At 33.5% G+C, this 16171-nt stretch overlaps 3 protein-coding genes across 4 annotated transcripts in view; 1 reads left to right on the forward strand and 2 right to left on the reverse strand.

Annotated features, from left to right (window-relative positions):
- Positions 1 to 189: 189 nt before the first annotated feature.
- Positions 190 to 5540, reverse strand: LOC105342880 (alpha-amylase). The gene is made up of 8 exons (XM_011449962.4): positions 5381 to 5540; positions 4549 to 4685; positions 2842 to 2993; positions 2165 to 2686; positions 1956 to 2074; positions 1338 to 1558; positions 641 to 971; positions 190 to 322 (listed from the first exon to the last, which is right to left on the reverse strand). The coding sequence occupies exons 1-8, from the start codon at positions 5421 to 5423 to the stop codon at positions 285 to 287; spliced, it is 1563 nt and encodes a 520-aa protein (XP_011448264.3). The 5' UTR covers positions 5424 to 5540; the 3' UTR covers positions 190 to 284.
- Positions 5541 to 8771: 3231 nt separating this feature from the next.
- The window catches only part of LOC105342885 (melanocortin receptor 4), a 56194-nt gene continuing 48794 nt past the window's right edge, over positions 8772 to 16171 (forward strand). The window contains exons 1-2 of one of the 2 annotated variants that reach the window (XR_010709954.1): positions 8777 to 8895; positions 10675 to 10815. The gene's annotated coding sequence lies outside the window, so the exon portion shown is untranslated. Of the gene's footprint in view, positions 8896 to 10674; positions 10816 to 16171 lie in introns of those variants that run through there. The other variant, XM_066072887.1, reaches the window with a different exon arrangement.
- LOC105342900 (DNA mismatch repair protein Mlh1) overlaps positions 9040 to 16171 on the reverse strand; it is a 77655-nt gene continuing 70523 nt past the window's right edge. Inside the window, exons 13-20 of the mRNA XM_066072884.1 lie at positions 14741 to 14906; positions 14265 to 14365; positions 13900 to 14008; positions 11538 to 11601; positions 10727 to 10891; positions 10164 to 10256; positions 9776 to 9892; positions 9040 to 9227 (exon numbers count right to left, since the gene is read on the reverse strand). Coding sequence (XP_065928956.1) covers positions 9063 to 9227; positions 9776 to 9892; positions 10164 to 10256; positions 10727 to 10891; positions 11538 to 11601; positions 13900 to 14008; positions 14265 to 14365; positions 14741 to 14906 — 980 coding nt within the window. The 3' untranslated portion in view covers positions 9040 to 9062. The remainder of the gene's footprint in view (positions 9228 to 9775; positions 9893 to 10163; positions 10257 to 10726; positions 10892 to 11537; positions 11602 to 13899; positions 14009 to 14264; positions 14366 to 14740; positions 14907 to 16171) is intronic.

Consider the following 16171-nt stretch of genomic DNA (forward strand, 5'->3'; position numbering starts at 1 on the left):
CGACATCTTTTAAAATTATATTTCAAAATTTGACGTTGCATAAAATGGTATGTCGAAATAGCATTCGTTTGACTTGCCGTCGATGTGGCTGATTTACCTAACGCCAGGAATTTCACCTAGATTACGCAAGGTTTTGACAGAGAATTGACAAGTTTTAAAAAGCATGTGGTCGAATAAAAAACAAGAACAAAAGGTAGATTTTGTGTTATCTTATTAAATTATTAAAAAACAAACAAAAAAGTGGATTAATGACACACGAAACACTTCAGTCTTCCCTTAATATGTTATGTCGTCACCTTCTTTGCCGAACCTTTCTTTGCACCTAAAAAAGTGATTGAAGATATTTTATGATTTAGATATTTATGTGGATTTAAAACATACTCCTTTGTCTACGAACGATTACAAATGTAACTAATGGCCATATCTGTTCCCATTCTTGAATAAGAAGTTGAATTTGTCTTTGAATTCTTAAATACCTTAATGCATTATATCAATAACCCTTCAGACATACACACTAGATAGTTGTCATTCCCATTCTTTGTTTCTTTGGTGTATATAGAGCGATCTGACATTTGATGCATAATAGAATAAACATGCAAAAGATGAAAAGACGCTGATAGAGAAAGTTTCTTATTTTTACCTATATGTATAGCAACCACTGGGTCATCACTTCCGGAACTTATATGGAAATGGGCGTGTCCGTCACCACCAACGTGAACTTCATTTCCGGTACAGCGGCCATTATCATAATTGCCAGAAATTACGTCACAATACATTCCTTGTGACAAGCCAGTTTGTAAGTTTACATTTATATCTGAAGTTCCCGCGTTGATGACGATAAATCCCTTGTTTCCTCTAGAGAAAGCGATGGCGTAGTCACCGTTGTCCCACCAATTTGTCAATGTCGTTCCCATGACAACGTTACGGAAGGCAACCATGTTGTATATTTGACGCCATCTGTGCTCACAAATCTGTAGAAAAGGATCAATGTCAATGTTAAAATTCTACAAAAAGAGGTGTTATACAATGTGATTTTTGAAATGTTAGCACATGTATAATTATCTGATCAAAATTTCAGTACTTCTCGTATTGTATCTCAAGAAAGTCCTATCACATTTTATACATGAAAGTCCCTTCACCTATTGATGCGTTGCGTCAAATTTAGTTGATATTGTAAGTCGTTTATAAGAAAACTATTAAAAGTTATGCCCGACGAAAAGTGACAAGCACAGCTAATTACACCAGATGTTGAGTCTTGTGAAGATTTCACAAGTAAAAAACTTTAAAACTTCTGTCATGATTTGCCCTTGTTTTATTTGCTTTGTTCCAATACGTACCCATCCATTACTACACGACATATCTGACTGTATGGAGGGACCTTTAATGCTCATGTCCCCGTTGTGAGGGGGGCCCTGCCAATTGTTGTGATCCTCCCCTCCGTGGAAGTCTCTGTTCCAGTGGTAGCTGCTCATCACACGCGTAAAGCCGTAAGGGTGAGCCAACATGAACTCGGTCGCCATTTTGTATGATCGAGGTTCGAAAAATGTCAGAACACCGCCTGTATTAGAAACCAGATCAAATGGTTAATAGAACATGTTCGAGACAACGATCCATTCGAAGGAAAGTTGACGTTATGCATGTACGCCTAACTCCTTCGTCAGTACTTGATTACGTTATTTTGCATCAATGTGTCTTGGCCATACATGTATGTCTGGCATTGAAATTTTTTTTTAGAAATTTTTTAAGAATGTAAACGAATTATCTAAACATGTTTATTATCTTTGAAAAAAATGAAATTATTATAGTCTTAAATTTAAGACCGATCAATCAGAAACTAAATTGGTGGATAATTGAAAGCCATGTTGGTTTAACAGTATACGACCCGGTATGAATTGTACATGTGTATATTTTACTTATATTGAGTTTAGGCTTGGCTGTAATTTCTCTAATTTTACCTCCTCCGCCGTGTCCCCTCTGGTTGTCATGGTTATCGATGAAAACAACAGCGTCATTGGAGTTAGGCATCCCCCATTGTTCTCCCCAAGTCTTCAGCCATTTTGCTTGATTGTGGTGTCTGTTATTTTAAACCATCGGGAGAAAATCACTAATCGCGTAATAAGAGAGAGAGAGAGAGAGAGAGAGAGAGAGAGAGAGAGAGACTTACCGGAATACATCAGCTAGTTTTATTCCATAGATAAAGTTTGTAACTCGGGCAATACCGGTATACTCCGCAGCGCTGATTGCTTCATGTCCCATGTCAATCACCTCCTGGAATATAAAGGGCTTGGTTCCTGACGGGAAATAAGCAGAATTCAAATCATGCAGTCTGCCGAAAACGGCGCGAAGATCTCCGGGCCACATGTGCTTGGCGGCGTCCACTCTGAAACCAGCCACACCCAAACTTATCAGGTGATTCAAATATCCTGCGATGGAGTCACGAACGTAGTCCTTTGAAAGTTTAAGATCCACCAAGCTGACCAGACGACAGTTTCGAACTTCGTTAGGGTCATTGTAATTATGGATATTGCCGTCTCCTGTGCTACATTCCGAGCCACTGTTGAAATCCCAGGAAGAAAAAGGGACGCCGGGGTAGCTTAAGGAACCACCGTCCCAATGAGAGCCACCAGTTCCGGTTCCGGACCCACCAGCTCCAGTCATGTGATTGATCACGACATCAGCGTAAATTCTAAATGGCAGGGATTTTTTTTAATAAATAAAAAAGAAATATTTATCGTAATACTAAAATTGTTTATTTTATTTCAATTTCACACACTAATATATCTAAAATTACAAATAGTTACAGCTATGGTTGAAAAAAAAAGTCTTAGAGCAAAATCTTACCGGACATTGACCTTATTACATCTCTGTACCATATCTCTGAGGTCAGCCTCGTTTCCACTTCTAGTGACCAGTTTGTAGGACACGGGCTGGTACCTCTCCCACCAGGGTCTGTTGGGACTTGTAACTATCCTGTTCTCATTAGGAGGGGAAATCTGAATCGCACGACAGAAGAAACTCAATGAAATGAGACCACGTGTATGGATGTTCAGTAAGATGATACAATGTATATGATGTTCAATGAGATGATACAATGTATATGATGTTCAGTACGATGATACAATGTATGTGATGTTCAGTACGATGATACAATGTATGTGATGTTCAGTACGATGATACAATGTATGTGATGTTCAGTAAGATGATACAATGTATGTGATGTTCAGTAAGATGATACAATGTATGTGATGTTCAGTACGATGATACAATGTATGTGATGTTCAGTACGATGATACAATGTATGTGATGTTCAGTAAGATGATACAATGTATGTGATGTTCAGTAAGATTATACAATGTATGTGATGTTCAGTAAGATGATACAGTGTATATGATGTTCAGTAAGATGATACAATGTATGTGATGTTCAGTGAGATGATACGGGGCTTATAGATGTTCCGGTAATGATACAATGTATATTACGTTCATTGATTTGAAACAATGTATATGTAATTGTTCACTGAAGTGATACAATGTATATGTTCATTGAAAAAATACAATGTATGTGTTCACTGAGAAGATACAATGTATATGTTCACTGAAGTGATATTATGTATATGTTGTTCAATAAGATGATACAGTGTTTACAGGTGTTCAGCGAGATTAAACAATTTATATGATGTTCATCGAGATAGTGCAATGTTTAATATGTTTCTTTGAGATAGTGCAATGTTTATGATGTTCATTGAGATAGTGCAATGTTTATGATGTTCATTGAGATAGTGCAATGTTTATGATGTTCATTGAGATAGTGCAATGTTTATGATGTTCAGTGAGATAGTGCAATGTTTATGATGTTTCTTTGAGATAGTGCAATGTTTATGATGTTCATTGAGATAGTGCAAGGTTTATGATGTTCAGCGAGATAGTGCAATGTTTATGATATGATGTTCATTGATATAGTGCAATGTTTATGATGTTCATCGAGATGATACAATGTATAAAGGTGTTCAATGAGATAAAACAATTTATGTATATGATGTTCATTGAGATATACTATGTCTATTGTTGTTCAACGACGTGATACAATGTATATGTATTCAAATGGTTCTTATATATAAGTGCAATATGATTAAAGAATGAATTTGATAAATAAGACTTGTATAAAATGGGTTGGAACAATAAACCTTTTTCTAAACTGCCAACCCATTTTATATTCGTATAAATTGGGTAGCTATTTAATCCATTCCTTGTAATCTAACTTTTCGCTATCAATTGTACGTTAAATCGGTCATTTGACCTTTAAAATGGCATACAATTGTTTAAAATTTAAACATCATTTATGTCACGTCTTGCGGATTGATACGTTTTTGTCGTTAACAAGTATGTCACATCATATAATATAAAATGATTTTTTAACTAATCAGAAAGCGCGATACAACAAGAATGAAATCATTGATGTATGGGTGTGCAATGTGATAATATAATGGGGTGCAATAAATAATTATGTACATTGTTAAGAGATATACATCAACTGTTGTGACGTACACACCTGGACCCCGCAGTACCCCATGGGACCGAGGAAGCGCTCACACTCCGCGGCGATGTCGCTCCATTTCCACTCAAACAGGTGCGTGATGGTGTGACGTCCCGGGGCACAGGTCGGATTACTCCAGGTCCCACCGCGGACTGAAACACAACAACCAAAACTATTGCATGATGGGACTGATTTCGGGGAAATAGTGAGCATGTCCTGATAAGCCCAAAATTCGAATATAAGCCGTCTTGGTGCCATATAGTTTACGCTTTTAATAATCTGCAAAGCGGTTTATAAAACATAAACCTATCATGTCATATCACTGTCATATTGTAAATTTTGAATTAATATACTCGGTGGGTGTAAATACATAATTTACAATATGACATTATACTCTTACCAGAGGTAGAAATTAATTAAAAACATTCTATAAAAACATGTATTTCTAAAAAAAAAAGTGACCCTCGCGGCCGTTACGAATGGACCCAGGGAAGACCCAGGGCCCTTGATGTTGTAGTGATTTGGTCAAGGATCGCTGTTTCACTCGGTCAGTGGAAATGGGCAATACAAGAGAATGTCGATTTTACTCACGATTCAGACAACAGATCACTGTTCAAAACACAGCGAATGTTTTATGCATATATATATTTATGTAATTATCAATATAAAAAATTATATGTATTGACCAATGTTTAAACCACAGCGAATGTTTCATGCATATATATTGTTTACTTATCAAAATTAAAAAAATATATATATATGTACTGACCAACTTTCAAACAACAGCAAACGTTTCATGCATACATATTTATGTAATTATCAAAATAAAAAAAATATAATTACTGACCAACACCCACATAGAGGAGGCACCAAAGTATTACTTGGAACATGTCCTTTCTGTTGCCTGATTCTTATCTGTCTGTGAGAGAGCAATGAACGGGGAAAGAAAGATAGCAGTCCCAGGAAACGGTCAGGTAATCCTAGTCACTTAGTCTAGATTCTTGGCGATTTCGTAATTGTAATAGAGACGTTCGCATGCGCACGTCTTTAAATAAACGAACAAAATTAAAAAACAAATAAGTTTCGTCATTGAACTGACTATAATTTGGACTTTCCATTTCAGGTTTGTTTCTTAAAAATAATACAAATTTGGGTTTTCAGTTATCTATTTATTATGTTGCGCAGAAAAAATCATGGTGTACACAATGAACTTGTCTGCATATTTAAGACGCATATATAAGTGTTGTTACCTTGATGGTTATGTAATGCGTTATGCGCAGATAGTTTATCGAACAAAATTAAGACCGCTGGTTGCCATATACGTATACGTTATATGTTCTCTGGGCAGTAAGAACTGTGCATATATATCAACAAGTATCATCATAAAAGAAGACTGGTTTATAATTGGTTGTTCATTTAACCATATCGGCGATAGACCTACATTAAAATGTTCATATACTAGTAGCATTGTTCATTTTGTTTTCTCTGTATATCACTAATAAGATAAATTTTGCCAAATTCCATGAATCATTGCTACATGTATTTGTATTTGAATATCACATTAATTGCTGTAATTGTTAGAAAATAATTCAATTAACTTCCCTAAAGTTTTTTTTACATTTACTATTCAAAAAAGCAATTTTAACTTATATAATAGTTATTATACCCATTATTTATATACAGTAATAAAAACTAACTATACTAAAACGGTATTTGTTACTCTGATTAAGGCCGATACCTTTTTCGACTTATTTAAGAAATGAACTCAATGTCTACCCAAGTTATAATCGTATAACCTGGGTTGGGGCAATTTACGCTTTATAATCCGCGAAGCGGATTATAAAAGAGCGTAAATTGCTCCAACCCAGGTTATACGAGTATAACTTGGGTAGACATTGAGTTCATTCCTTATAATTTAATTTTCTGGAATTTGCTGTACAAATTGAGTCCGTTTTACTTTTAAAAATGATATAAATCTGTTCAAAATTCAAACGTAACGTCAAGTGAATTAGTACGTTGGTGCATTGTGACGTGTCTTGTGACGTGCAAACCAGGTTATACAAATTTAACTAAATTTTTCTATCCAATCAAATGCCGCGTTACAACCAGAATTAAATTATTTAAAATTAACGACGGTTATTTCTTCAAATTATTGATAAAGCTATGACAGACCGCCACGGGAGGGGTTGAGTTTAGCGACTAACACCATTGACTTTTTTAGCTGAAAAAATAATAATTTTGCAAATTATTTGCACCAAATCATGTCAATTATTAAAAAAAATTAATAATTTCGAGGAATTTAATTCGAAATATTAAAAAAAAAAATCTAAAAATTACTGTGGCAGGATCTGTCAATTATTTTGTGTAAATTGTTGACGTCATTGTTTACAGAGTTCTGTTACCAGTAGACAACAGTAATCTCCCCAAGAATATATCTGATTATAGATGTAGGAAAGTGTTTAGTTTGTATAGCATTGTTTATCTTTACACATATATAATGAAAAATAATAAATGCTGAAAAAACTATCCATTAATTATGATAGACTGAACACCCAGCCGCCATGTATCTATCAAATCCACGCATAATTGCAGAGTCAGATCTAGACAAAAAATCATCCAGCAAGTGTGGAAAACTAATATAATCAACCGTATAATTACATTGTAAGAGTCATTTTAACGTAGCTCGCGGGTTTGCTGACGTCACAATAGGAATCGCCGTAAAGAGTTGACCGTCATAGTAAACTCATAATTTTATTTTAAAATGACAAATGAGATATTTAGAAGTATAAAAGAAAATATTTTAAAAAGCTTATATGCGGTTTATGACTGTTTATACAAAGATTTATAATATCAAGTGCTGAAAATTAAAAGATGTCACATACATTGTCACATTTTGTTTTATAAAGATAAAGAATGAGTGTGCGTTAGAACTCTTCCATTTAAAATCATGTTTGAAAATAGAATGTATGCAATAACTTCGCTTTTTTTTTTTTTACAATTATAACTTCCGTAATTTGTACTACAGATTAAATTCTTAAATTTCTTTTGGCTTGAGATAACTGTTTTATTCGATTACTTACTTATAATGTCAGTAGTTGCCTGGCATTTTATTTTTGCATTGATTGACTCAGAGTTTCATAAAAACAAAAATAGCAATTTTCTGTATCTTTACAGCCTTACATTAATTGCATTTGATAACATTCACAATAATGTCTAATAAGCATTTACATGTTCTAAAATGTGTTAAACAGCTAGTCTTGTCAATAAATGCATTTCAATTTTGGTGTTCTAAGAAGTAAGGAAATGATAACGTCGTAATGAAAATATAAGGTTTTGAGAAATCTTTTAAATCTTCAAAGTTTTTTTGCCAAAAATTGGCCGAGAACACATACTGATATTTTTTTATGAATTGATTCATAATTATCTCCTCTGTTTTTGTGTTGAATATGATTAATTTCGTCTGAATCGTTTAAAAGTTTGGAGCATAGTTTTGTAATGCGTTTCTCGGTTAAAATGTGCATTTTACTATATATTTCATTGAAATTGCGTTGCTTTATTTTATTATTGACACTGTATTTGAAACACGATAACATTATTACCGCGCAGACGAATCTTAAATAAATTTTAGAAATAAAACTATGAAACCTATGGATCACGTGGACAAATTTTCAAGGTAGGTTTTCTCACAAGCAGGTAAACCCGCGAGCTACCTTAAGACTGTATTAACCTTCTTCAGACTGATATCTCTGTAAGATATAGATTTTTTTAAAAAAGATTTTATATTTGGATTTTGTCATGTTGTAAATTTTTAATTTACCAGGTGGCAGTAAATTCAAAATTTACTGCCACCCGGTAAATTAAAAATTTACAACTAGTTGTCATGTTGTAAAATTTGTATTTACTGCCACCCGGTAAATTCAAATTTACAACTAGTTGTCATGTTGTAAAATTTGTATTTACTACCACCCGGTAAATTCAAATTTACAACTAGTTGTCATGTTTTTAAATTGTGTTTTTACTGTCACCCGGTAAATTAAAAATTTACAACATGACAATTTGACGGGTCGTTAGTTGACCATCCAGCCTCCTTAACTCAATCAGCACTACCTGACTACACCCACGCTGGAATTATGCCATGCCAATACCAAGGAAACGACACGTGGACCATGTACGTGTACAACCCTAAGTATGTCATAATATATATAATAATTATCAATTTTCTCCTTTCCCCACTCATTTTATCACTCAACACATTATTAACTGAATGTCTAGCTTTTCACTGTAAGATGTAAGGGAAAGGACGGCGATCGTATGACAGCCATTTTTCTTTCATTCAACGACAGTGACACACAAATCCTGGAGGTTGGTATATTTCCTTTTAACTTTATCTTATATACATTATTTTTTTATTTACGATATGTGAGTGATGGAAAACTACGCTTGGTGCTACAAAAAAACCCATTACAAATCATCTTGAACTTGATAACTATGACAAACTAAATTGCAATAGGTTTACGTTTTTTTTATTTTCAACATCTTTCAAACACTTTATATAGATCTGGTAAATTGGCAATTTGTAAAATACTAGAATCTTCAGCAAATGTCTTGGGTGGGAAAAGAAAGTTCCGGAAAGCACTGAACAGCGTGTGTTCAACTGTCCACTTCCAGGTTTTCTCTTCAGAAACCTCTCCATCCTGTGCCAATGCATGAAAAAAATAAATAAAAGTCAACCCAAGACGTTCAGGGAATGTGATCGTCAAACTGCATGAACATTTAAATTCAGTAACAGTTGACCACCTTTTATTATTGACAAATTCATTTCATGAATGGTATAGGATAAACCTGTTTGTGGCGCCTAATTTTCGCAATAAAAATTTAGATTATTTGGTAAATGCAATGCTACAGACATTTGAAGCCAGTTTGCGGCGAGAAATATTCGCAACGACGAGACTCTCGCTAATCTCGTGAAAAATTTTCGCATGCGAATAAATGTTGGTTTACAGTCAATCTATTGAACTTTTCTGTACTTGAAGATCAAGTGCCTGTAGTTTAAACGTCGATATCTTGTTACAAAATGCTCTTTTTAATGCATGTATATTTTATCAACAATTTGTTCATTACTTCAGGACTTGTTTCATACTTCTGGATCACTTAACTACTTATGAAAAGAATTGATAAAAAGTTATAGCAGTGAATATTATAATACAAAATCTTAAATATAACAGTAAGTTATTCAGAATACCTTTGAACCCTCTGTCTCACTTTGGAGGTCCTGAAACATACTGGGTTTGAAACAGTAAAATTCACTGGTCTCCTTACAAAAAGTGTGGAAACATTCCTTCTCTTTGTCCCAGTTAACCTGTGTAAGAAAAATTATCCCTCTTTTCAAAAAAATCTTTAAAACAGTTATTCCCCTTTTACAAATCATCAAAATTAGTTTTGAATGTATGTCTTTATCTTTCATCTACAACATCCATGTTTTTGTACAATCATGCAATTTACATGTATGAAAAACAATTATTAAGACATACAAAATATTTCTTGCTAATCTTTAAATCTATATCTAAAAAGGAAGATAAGTAACTTTATATTTCACTTTGAATAGAATTATCCACTATGAAATAGCTTGCCTCAGTAGCCAGTCTCAGTACAAACATAGGAAGTCCTTCCATGTTGGGGATGTAGTGATCCAGCAAAAGCGGCAAAGTACATAGATTACCATCCTGTAAATAAAAGTTGCATGCTAATTTTTCATTCTAACATACACAAAATTTTTCCTCATCTTATTCATACCGGATTTTATTTACAATATCACACAATGAACCATATACCCAGATATATTTGCATCGATCATCATTTAGGACATGTTTATAAAGTCTTCTATGTTCCCGAAAAATAGATATACCCCAGTATATTGGTAGTAGTATTAGAGCATGTAAAAAATTAATTTATGATATTCTACACGTACAAATAATAATAAAATACATGAAAAACACAATTGATCAAGTTTTTAAATATAAGCTCAAAAATGTTTCAAAATGTATGTTCAGCATATGTTGCTTGTTTTTCATGTTTAACATGTTTGAAACATGTTGACTACACGTCAACCATGTCCTAAACATTTATTCCATCATCACACAGGTACAATGATGACAAAAAAGACGATACAATTCATAAACTTTGTCGTACGTACTTCATCTATCTCCATGGAGAAATAGTCAGACAGCATCTCTGCCTTTGACTTCAGGAAGTCCACAATGTACTGGGCCAGGTCAGTCTTGGGTCCGTCAGCCTCGGTCCATCCACTCTCCTCAAGGTCAAGGGCAAGCAGGGCAAGCTCATATATAGGGGCCGGCTCCTAAAGACATAACAAATTAAACAATACTACATCTCTCTTTAAAACTAGATGATATCCCACACAAGCATGGGAAATAATGTGTTACACATTATTGCTTTGTATGTTGAACCAGACTTCTTTTTTTGTTCATTTTTAGAATATACTCTATCCTCTCTTTCTTTTTCTCTCTCTCATCATCATCAACATCATCAAATAAATGTAAATCATACTTGTTATTGTTTCACAACTTATTAAAAACTTCATAAAAATAAGGAAAAAAATTCTATCCTTCACAATCCTATATTCTCCAAATTCGATGCATAATGGAAGAATCACTATTTACAAGTACTGGCATAAAAAGCAAATCTTGAGTATTTTTCATTCAATTACCGGTAATGTCAAATAAATTAACATTAGGTGACACATGCAAAAATGTAAATATTTATTTTCTCATACAATATCGAGATCTTGCCATTGTAGTCCTTTATGTACCTATTAGTCTCTTCACTTTGGCAATCAATGAATATTAATGCAATTTTTCTCTTGGGAGTAACAAAATTTAAATATGAAAAATGTTTCCAAATAATCTGTCACAATCATATACGCAAACTCACTGACTGACCAAGTTCAGAATTCCTTTGTAAAACTAGTGCAACAATTTACTCACTGACAGGCGTAGTATTCCGTAATTTCCAAAGTCAAAGATCATCAGCTGATAAAACAGCTCACGGCTGAAAAACAGGGTAATTAGTATTATATTACTTCCGCAGATAATGCCATCCTTACAAAAGTGTTTGGAATTGCCAACCAGGGTGTTTTCAGACCCAGGAGGGAGGGAGGGATTTTTTGTTTATTTTTCAAACTGGAAGTTTAATTAATTGAAAATTGGTAAAAATAAAAATCTCAATAAACAGTAGAAATTTAAAGTTAATTTTTTTGGTCATTTTTTTTTTCAATAAAAAAGTTCTTTTATTTTTTGCTAATATAATTCAATAAGTGGGGGGTGTTTCAATGGGGCGGGAGGCAATTCCAAAAAAACAATTGTTTTAATTTAATTGGCCTTACATATGGACACATAACACCAATCAGATCTTCTCCTTCAAACTCAGAGAAATGGTGGATTTAGATTTATAAAGTCATCCATACTATTTGCTTTTTGTACGAATTGCAAATTGATAATTGTTGCAAAGTTTTCTCTGCAGCTTTATAACTTTAACCCTAAATATCATGTAAATTTGTTGACAGAAACAGATATATTTAAAACCTTGATTAAGTTGTCTTTACAAACTTAAATTCAGCTTTTGATTTTAGCTGAGTGATATTTTTAAGAGAAAATATATTTAGATGAAATTCTGACATACGGCATACAGGAACATTTTGCCCATTTTATTTTTGCCCCCTTTGCCCTGTTTGTTAGTGGGCAAATTTAAGACTGGGCAAATTCAAAACAATTTTCAAAAAACTGTGTTAATAGTTCAAAATAGTGTCTAATTTTTACTGTGTATCTGGGCGAATTAATGACAGGGTGAATCTGTTTGCAAGTGTAGAGGGGCGAAAAATACCCACAGGCGAAAATAACCCTGATTGTTATACCCCTGTAAAACAGTTACTATATAACTCTATACGAAAAAAAGTCCAGCATTTTTACTGTTGGACTGGAATTGTTAGATTGGAACTGTTAAAATTGACTGTTAAAAAAGACTGTTGACCGGTGACGTCACATTCCGCGAAAACGTGTTATTGGTTAGAAGGGGTATAACAAAACAGTTGTTGACTGTGTCTCGGGCAACAGTTGATCTGTCGGACCGGCTCGCAAACTGTTGCCCGCGGCCTCCAGCCTTGGGCAACAGTTTGCGAGCCGGTCCGACAGATCAACTGTTGCCCTCGACCCAAGTCAACAACTGTATAATACAGTATGTCTGAAATACACATCCTGCCAAAACAATGACTATAGGATGCATAGCAATCACATATCATAGGATGATATTTTAGGCATAGTCACTTGTATTAGGTCATGTGCAGTCATACATTTCTCCAGATAATTATAAGTCCACTCTATAGTACATTTAACTTAGAATATTGTTAGTTTACTCTATAGTACAGTTACCTTTTTGTTAGTTCACTTTATTGTAGAGTTACCTTTTTGTTAGTTTATGTTTTAGTACAGTTACCTTATTGTTAGTTCACATTGTGGTACAGTTGCCTTATTGTTAGTTCAATTTATAGTACAGTTACTTTATTGTTAGTTCACATTGTGGTACAGTTGCCTTATTGTAAGTCCTTGTATAGTACAGTTGCCTTATTGTTAGTTCACATTGTGGTACAGTTGCCTTATTGTTAGTTGATGTTGTAGTACAGTTACCTTATTGTGAGTCCATGTTATAGTACAGTTACCTTAGTTTAAGATCACGTTATAGTACAGTTACCTTATTGTTAGTTCACTTTATAGTACAGTTACCTTATTGTTAGTTCACTTTATAGTACAGTTACCTTATTGTTAGTTCACATTATAGTACAGTTACCTTATTGTTAGTTCACTTTATAGTACAGTTACTTTATTGTTAGTTCACTTAATAGTTCAGTTACCTTATTGTTTGTTCACTTAATAGTACAGTTACCTTATTGATAGTTCACTTTATAGTTCAGTTACCTTATTGTTAGCTCACTTTATAGTTCAGTTACTTTATTGTTAGTTCACATTATAGTACAGTTACCTTATTGTTAGTTCACAATTATAGTACAGTTACCTTATTGTTAGTTCACTTTATAGTACAGTTACCTTATTGATAGTTCACTTTATAGTTCAGTTACCTTATTGTTAGTTCACTTTATAGTTCAGTTACTTTATTGTTAGTTCACATTATAGTACAGTTACCTTATTGTTAGTTCACTTTATAGTTCAGTTACTTTATTGTTAGTTCACATTATAGTACAGTTACCTTATTGTTCACTTAATAGTACAGTTACCTTAGTCCATCTTTTGGTACAGTTACCTTAGTAAGTTTAAGATCATGTTATAGTACAGTTACCTTAGTTTAGTTGTGTTGACTAGGTAGAGCTTTGTCTGATGTTGCATTAAGGATAACTCTTTGTTCACACACCCCACAAACTTGTGAAACTGGAACATTTCCCTTAAATCTAAATTTTAAAATTTTTAATTTGAGATGTTTTCACAAAATGGATTGACACATATCAAGTGTTAAAAAAATATCCTGAACGTTAGGCTGAGTAATAAGTGAAAATATGAATAATGTGATAAAGCCAATGCACAGTTTTCATCATAAATTATTTCTGTAATACAGTGTCACATGAAAATCAAATATTCCCTGCTTAGAAACATAAAATTCTTTTTTCTCCCTCTGTGCAAATATGTCAGATTTCAGTGAGCACTGACTTTTATGCATGCTTTCTTGGACTTCCTCTTGAAGAGACAAAATACTGGTGAGCTTCACAGGCCTCTTCTTCTGTTGGACTCCACAGCTGGGCATCTGCATCCTGTAACAAGAAATACATGTACATAATAATTGACTTGCTTCACATTACTCCCCTCTCCCAGCCCTATCCATTTGTGAAAAAAAGTTACTCTGCATATGTTTTGACTTGGTTTTTGCTTTTTTGTTTTATTGTAAAACTGAACAAGAAGCAAGCAATTATGATGAAACAGGAAAAAAATTAAAGTAACTGAATTTTTTTAAAGGAATACTCACAGGATTTGGACGTGAAATTGTATTGTATCTTATATGCATGTAGTGAAACTTTATCAATATTGACTCCATCAGATGACATTGCTGAAAGTGAGTGATGTGGCCCATGGGCCTCTTATTAAGACATGAGGAATAAATGCCTATTAAGAAAGTTATTATAACATACGTTTGGTCACTGGTCGATGTTTCCATTGGTTGGGCAGAGTCAGACCTGATTGGCTGAGTTGTTCTGTCTGCGGAGGAACTGGATGGGACCGGTTTCACAAAGGCGTCCAGCTTCTGTTCTCTACTGTCTGTTCTGACCATGTGATGAGCATACGTCTTCTCAGCTCCTGACATATTTGGAGAAAAATCATTTACAAAAAGATATTACAAGTACATCAAAATTTCCATTTTTATTCCATATCTATTTACATTGTAGGATGTAAAAACCCAAAACTTCATTTTTTTATCATCAGCATAGGGGCACCCTTTTAGGCACCCGTTTGCCCACCTACCCACCTGCCCGCTATTTTCACCAATTCAATAACCAGATTTTTCATTTGAAAAACTTGGTTAAAAAATAATTGTTTCCTTTGGTTTACTGAAACCTGCCTTAAGAGTGATAGCGTAGTAATATATATAGGCAACATTACATACAATGGGTTAATAACATCAAGCCCTGTAGCTTCATTACCGTCAACAACAGTTTTATTTGATAAGTAATTGAAAATCTCATGTACATGTACTTGGAAAATGGCTAAATTGTAAAACAAAATGAATGATCAATACTTAACAAAATTTAGTAAAATAACATACTTATCATTTTTACTTGTTTCAAGATGAAATATTAATTCTACAGTAAAACACAAGTACATTATAATTAACATATTGATAAATAGCTCTTTTTAAAAATCTGAAAAAGTTAGCATGGTTAAATCCAAAATTCTGCAAAAAAGCTGTTTCTAACTTTCTAACTTTCCATTTTACAAGAGTTACTGTTCCTTGTTTGAAAACAATATAATATATTTAAAAATTTTTAAACTAAGGTCAAGATCTAGTAAATGAGTCCAGGGGCTTTACAATTTTCACAATGCATCCAAAAAATAATGGGTCCATTAAGTTTATGGAAACATTAATGGGTGTGGCTGTTAAAATTAACCTAGTGTTTTATGAACATCACCATTAGCATTCAGTTTATGGGTGCACTGAATAATGGACGTTTTGTGAATACCAAAATAATTTTTTATTATTATTAATTTGGCAGGTGAGTTTGAAAGACCCATTATCTTACAAATGCTTTTTCAATATGGTCCCAGAGAGTTTTTAAGTGCCAGAACCATTATGACTTCATAATTAATTTGATGAATCTTTTTCCCATGCATACTTTGCAGCTTTAAAGGAATTCTACATAAAAAGAAAAAAATTCTTGACATTCTGTATTTATCATGAGAAAAGAATTCCTTGCTGATACCTATATTCAAATTAACATAATTTTGAAGAGGGGGTCAGGAGCTTGTTTAATGCCAATTTTGGAGAGACTGTAGGCATTCTAGATATATTTCATTAGTAAATAATGGGCAAAACTCTTATTTCCTTCATATTTCATTGAAAAAAG

Source organism: Magallana gigas, chromosome 10 (assembly GCF_963853765.1).
Source record: "Magallana gigas chromosome 10, xbMagGiga1.1, whole genome shotgun sequence".
Taxonomy (NCBI): domain Eukaryota; kingdom Metazoa; phylum Mollusca; class Bivalvia; order Ostreida; family Ostreidae; genus Magallana; species Magallana gigas.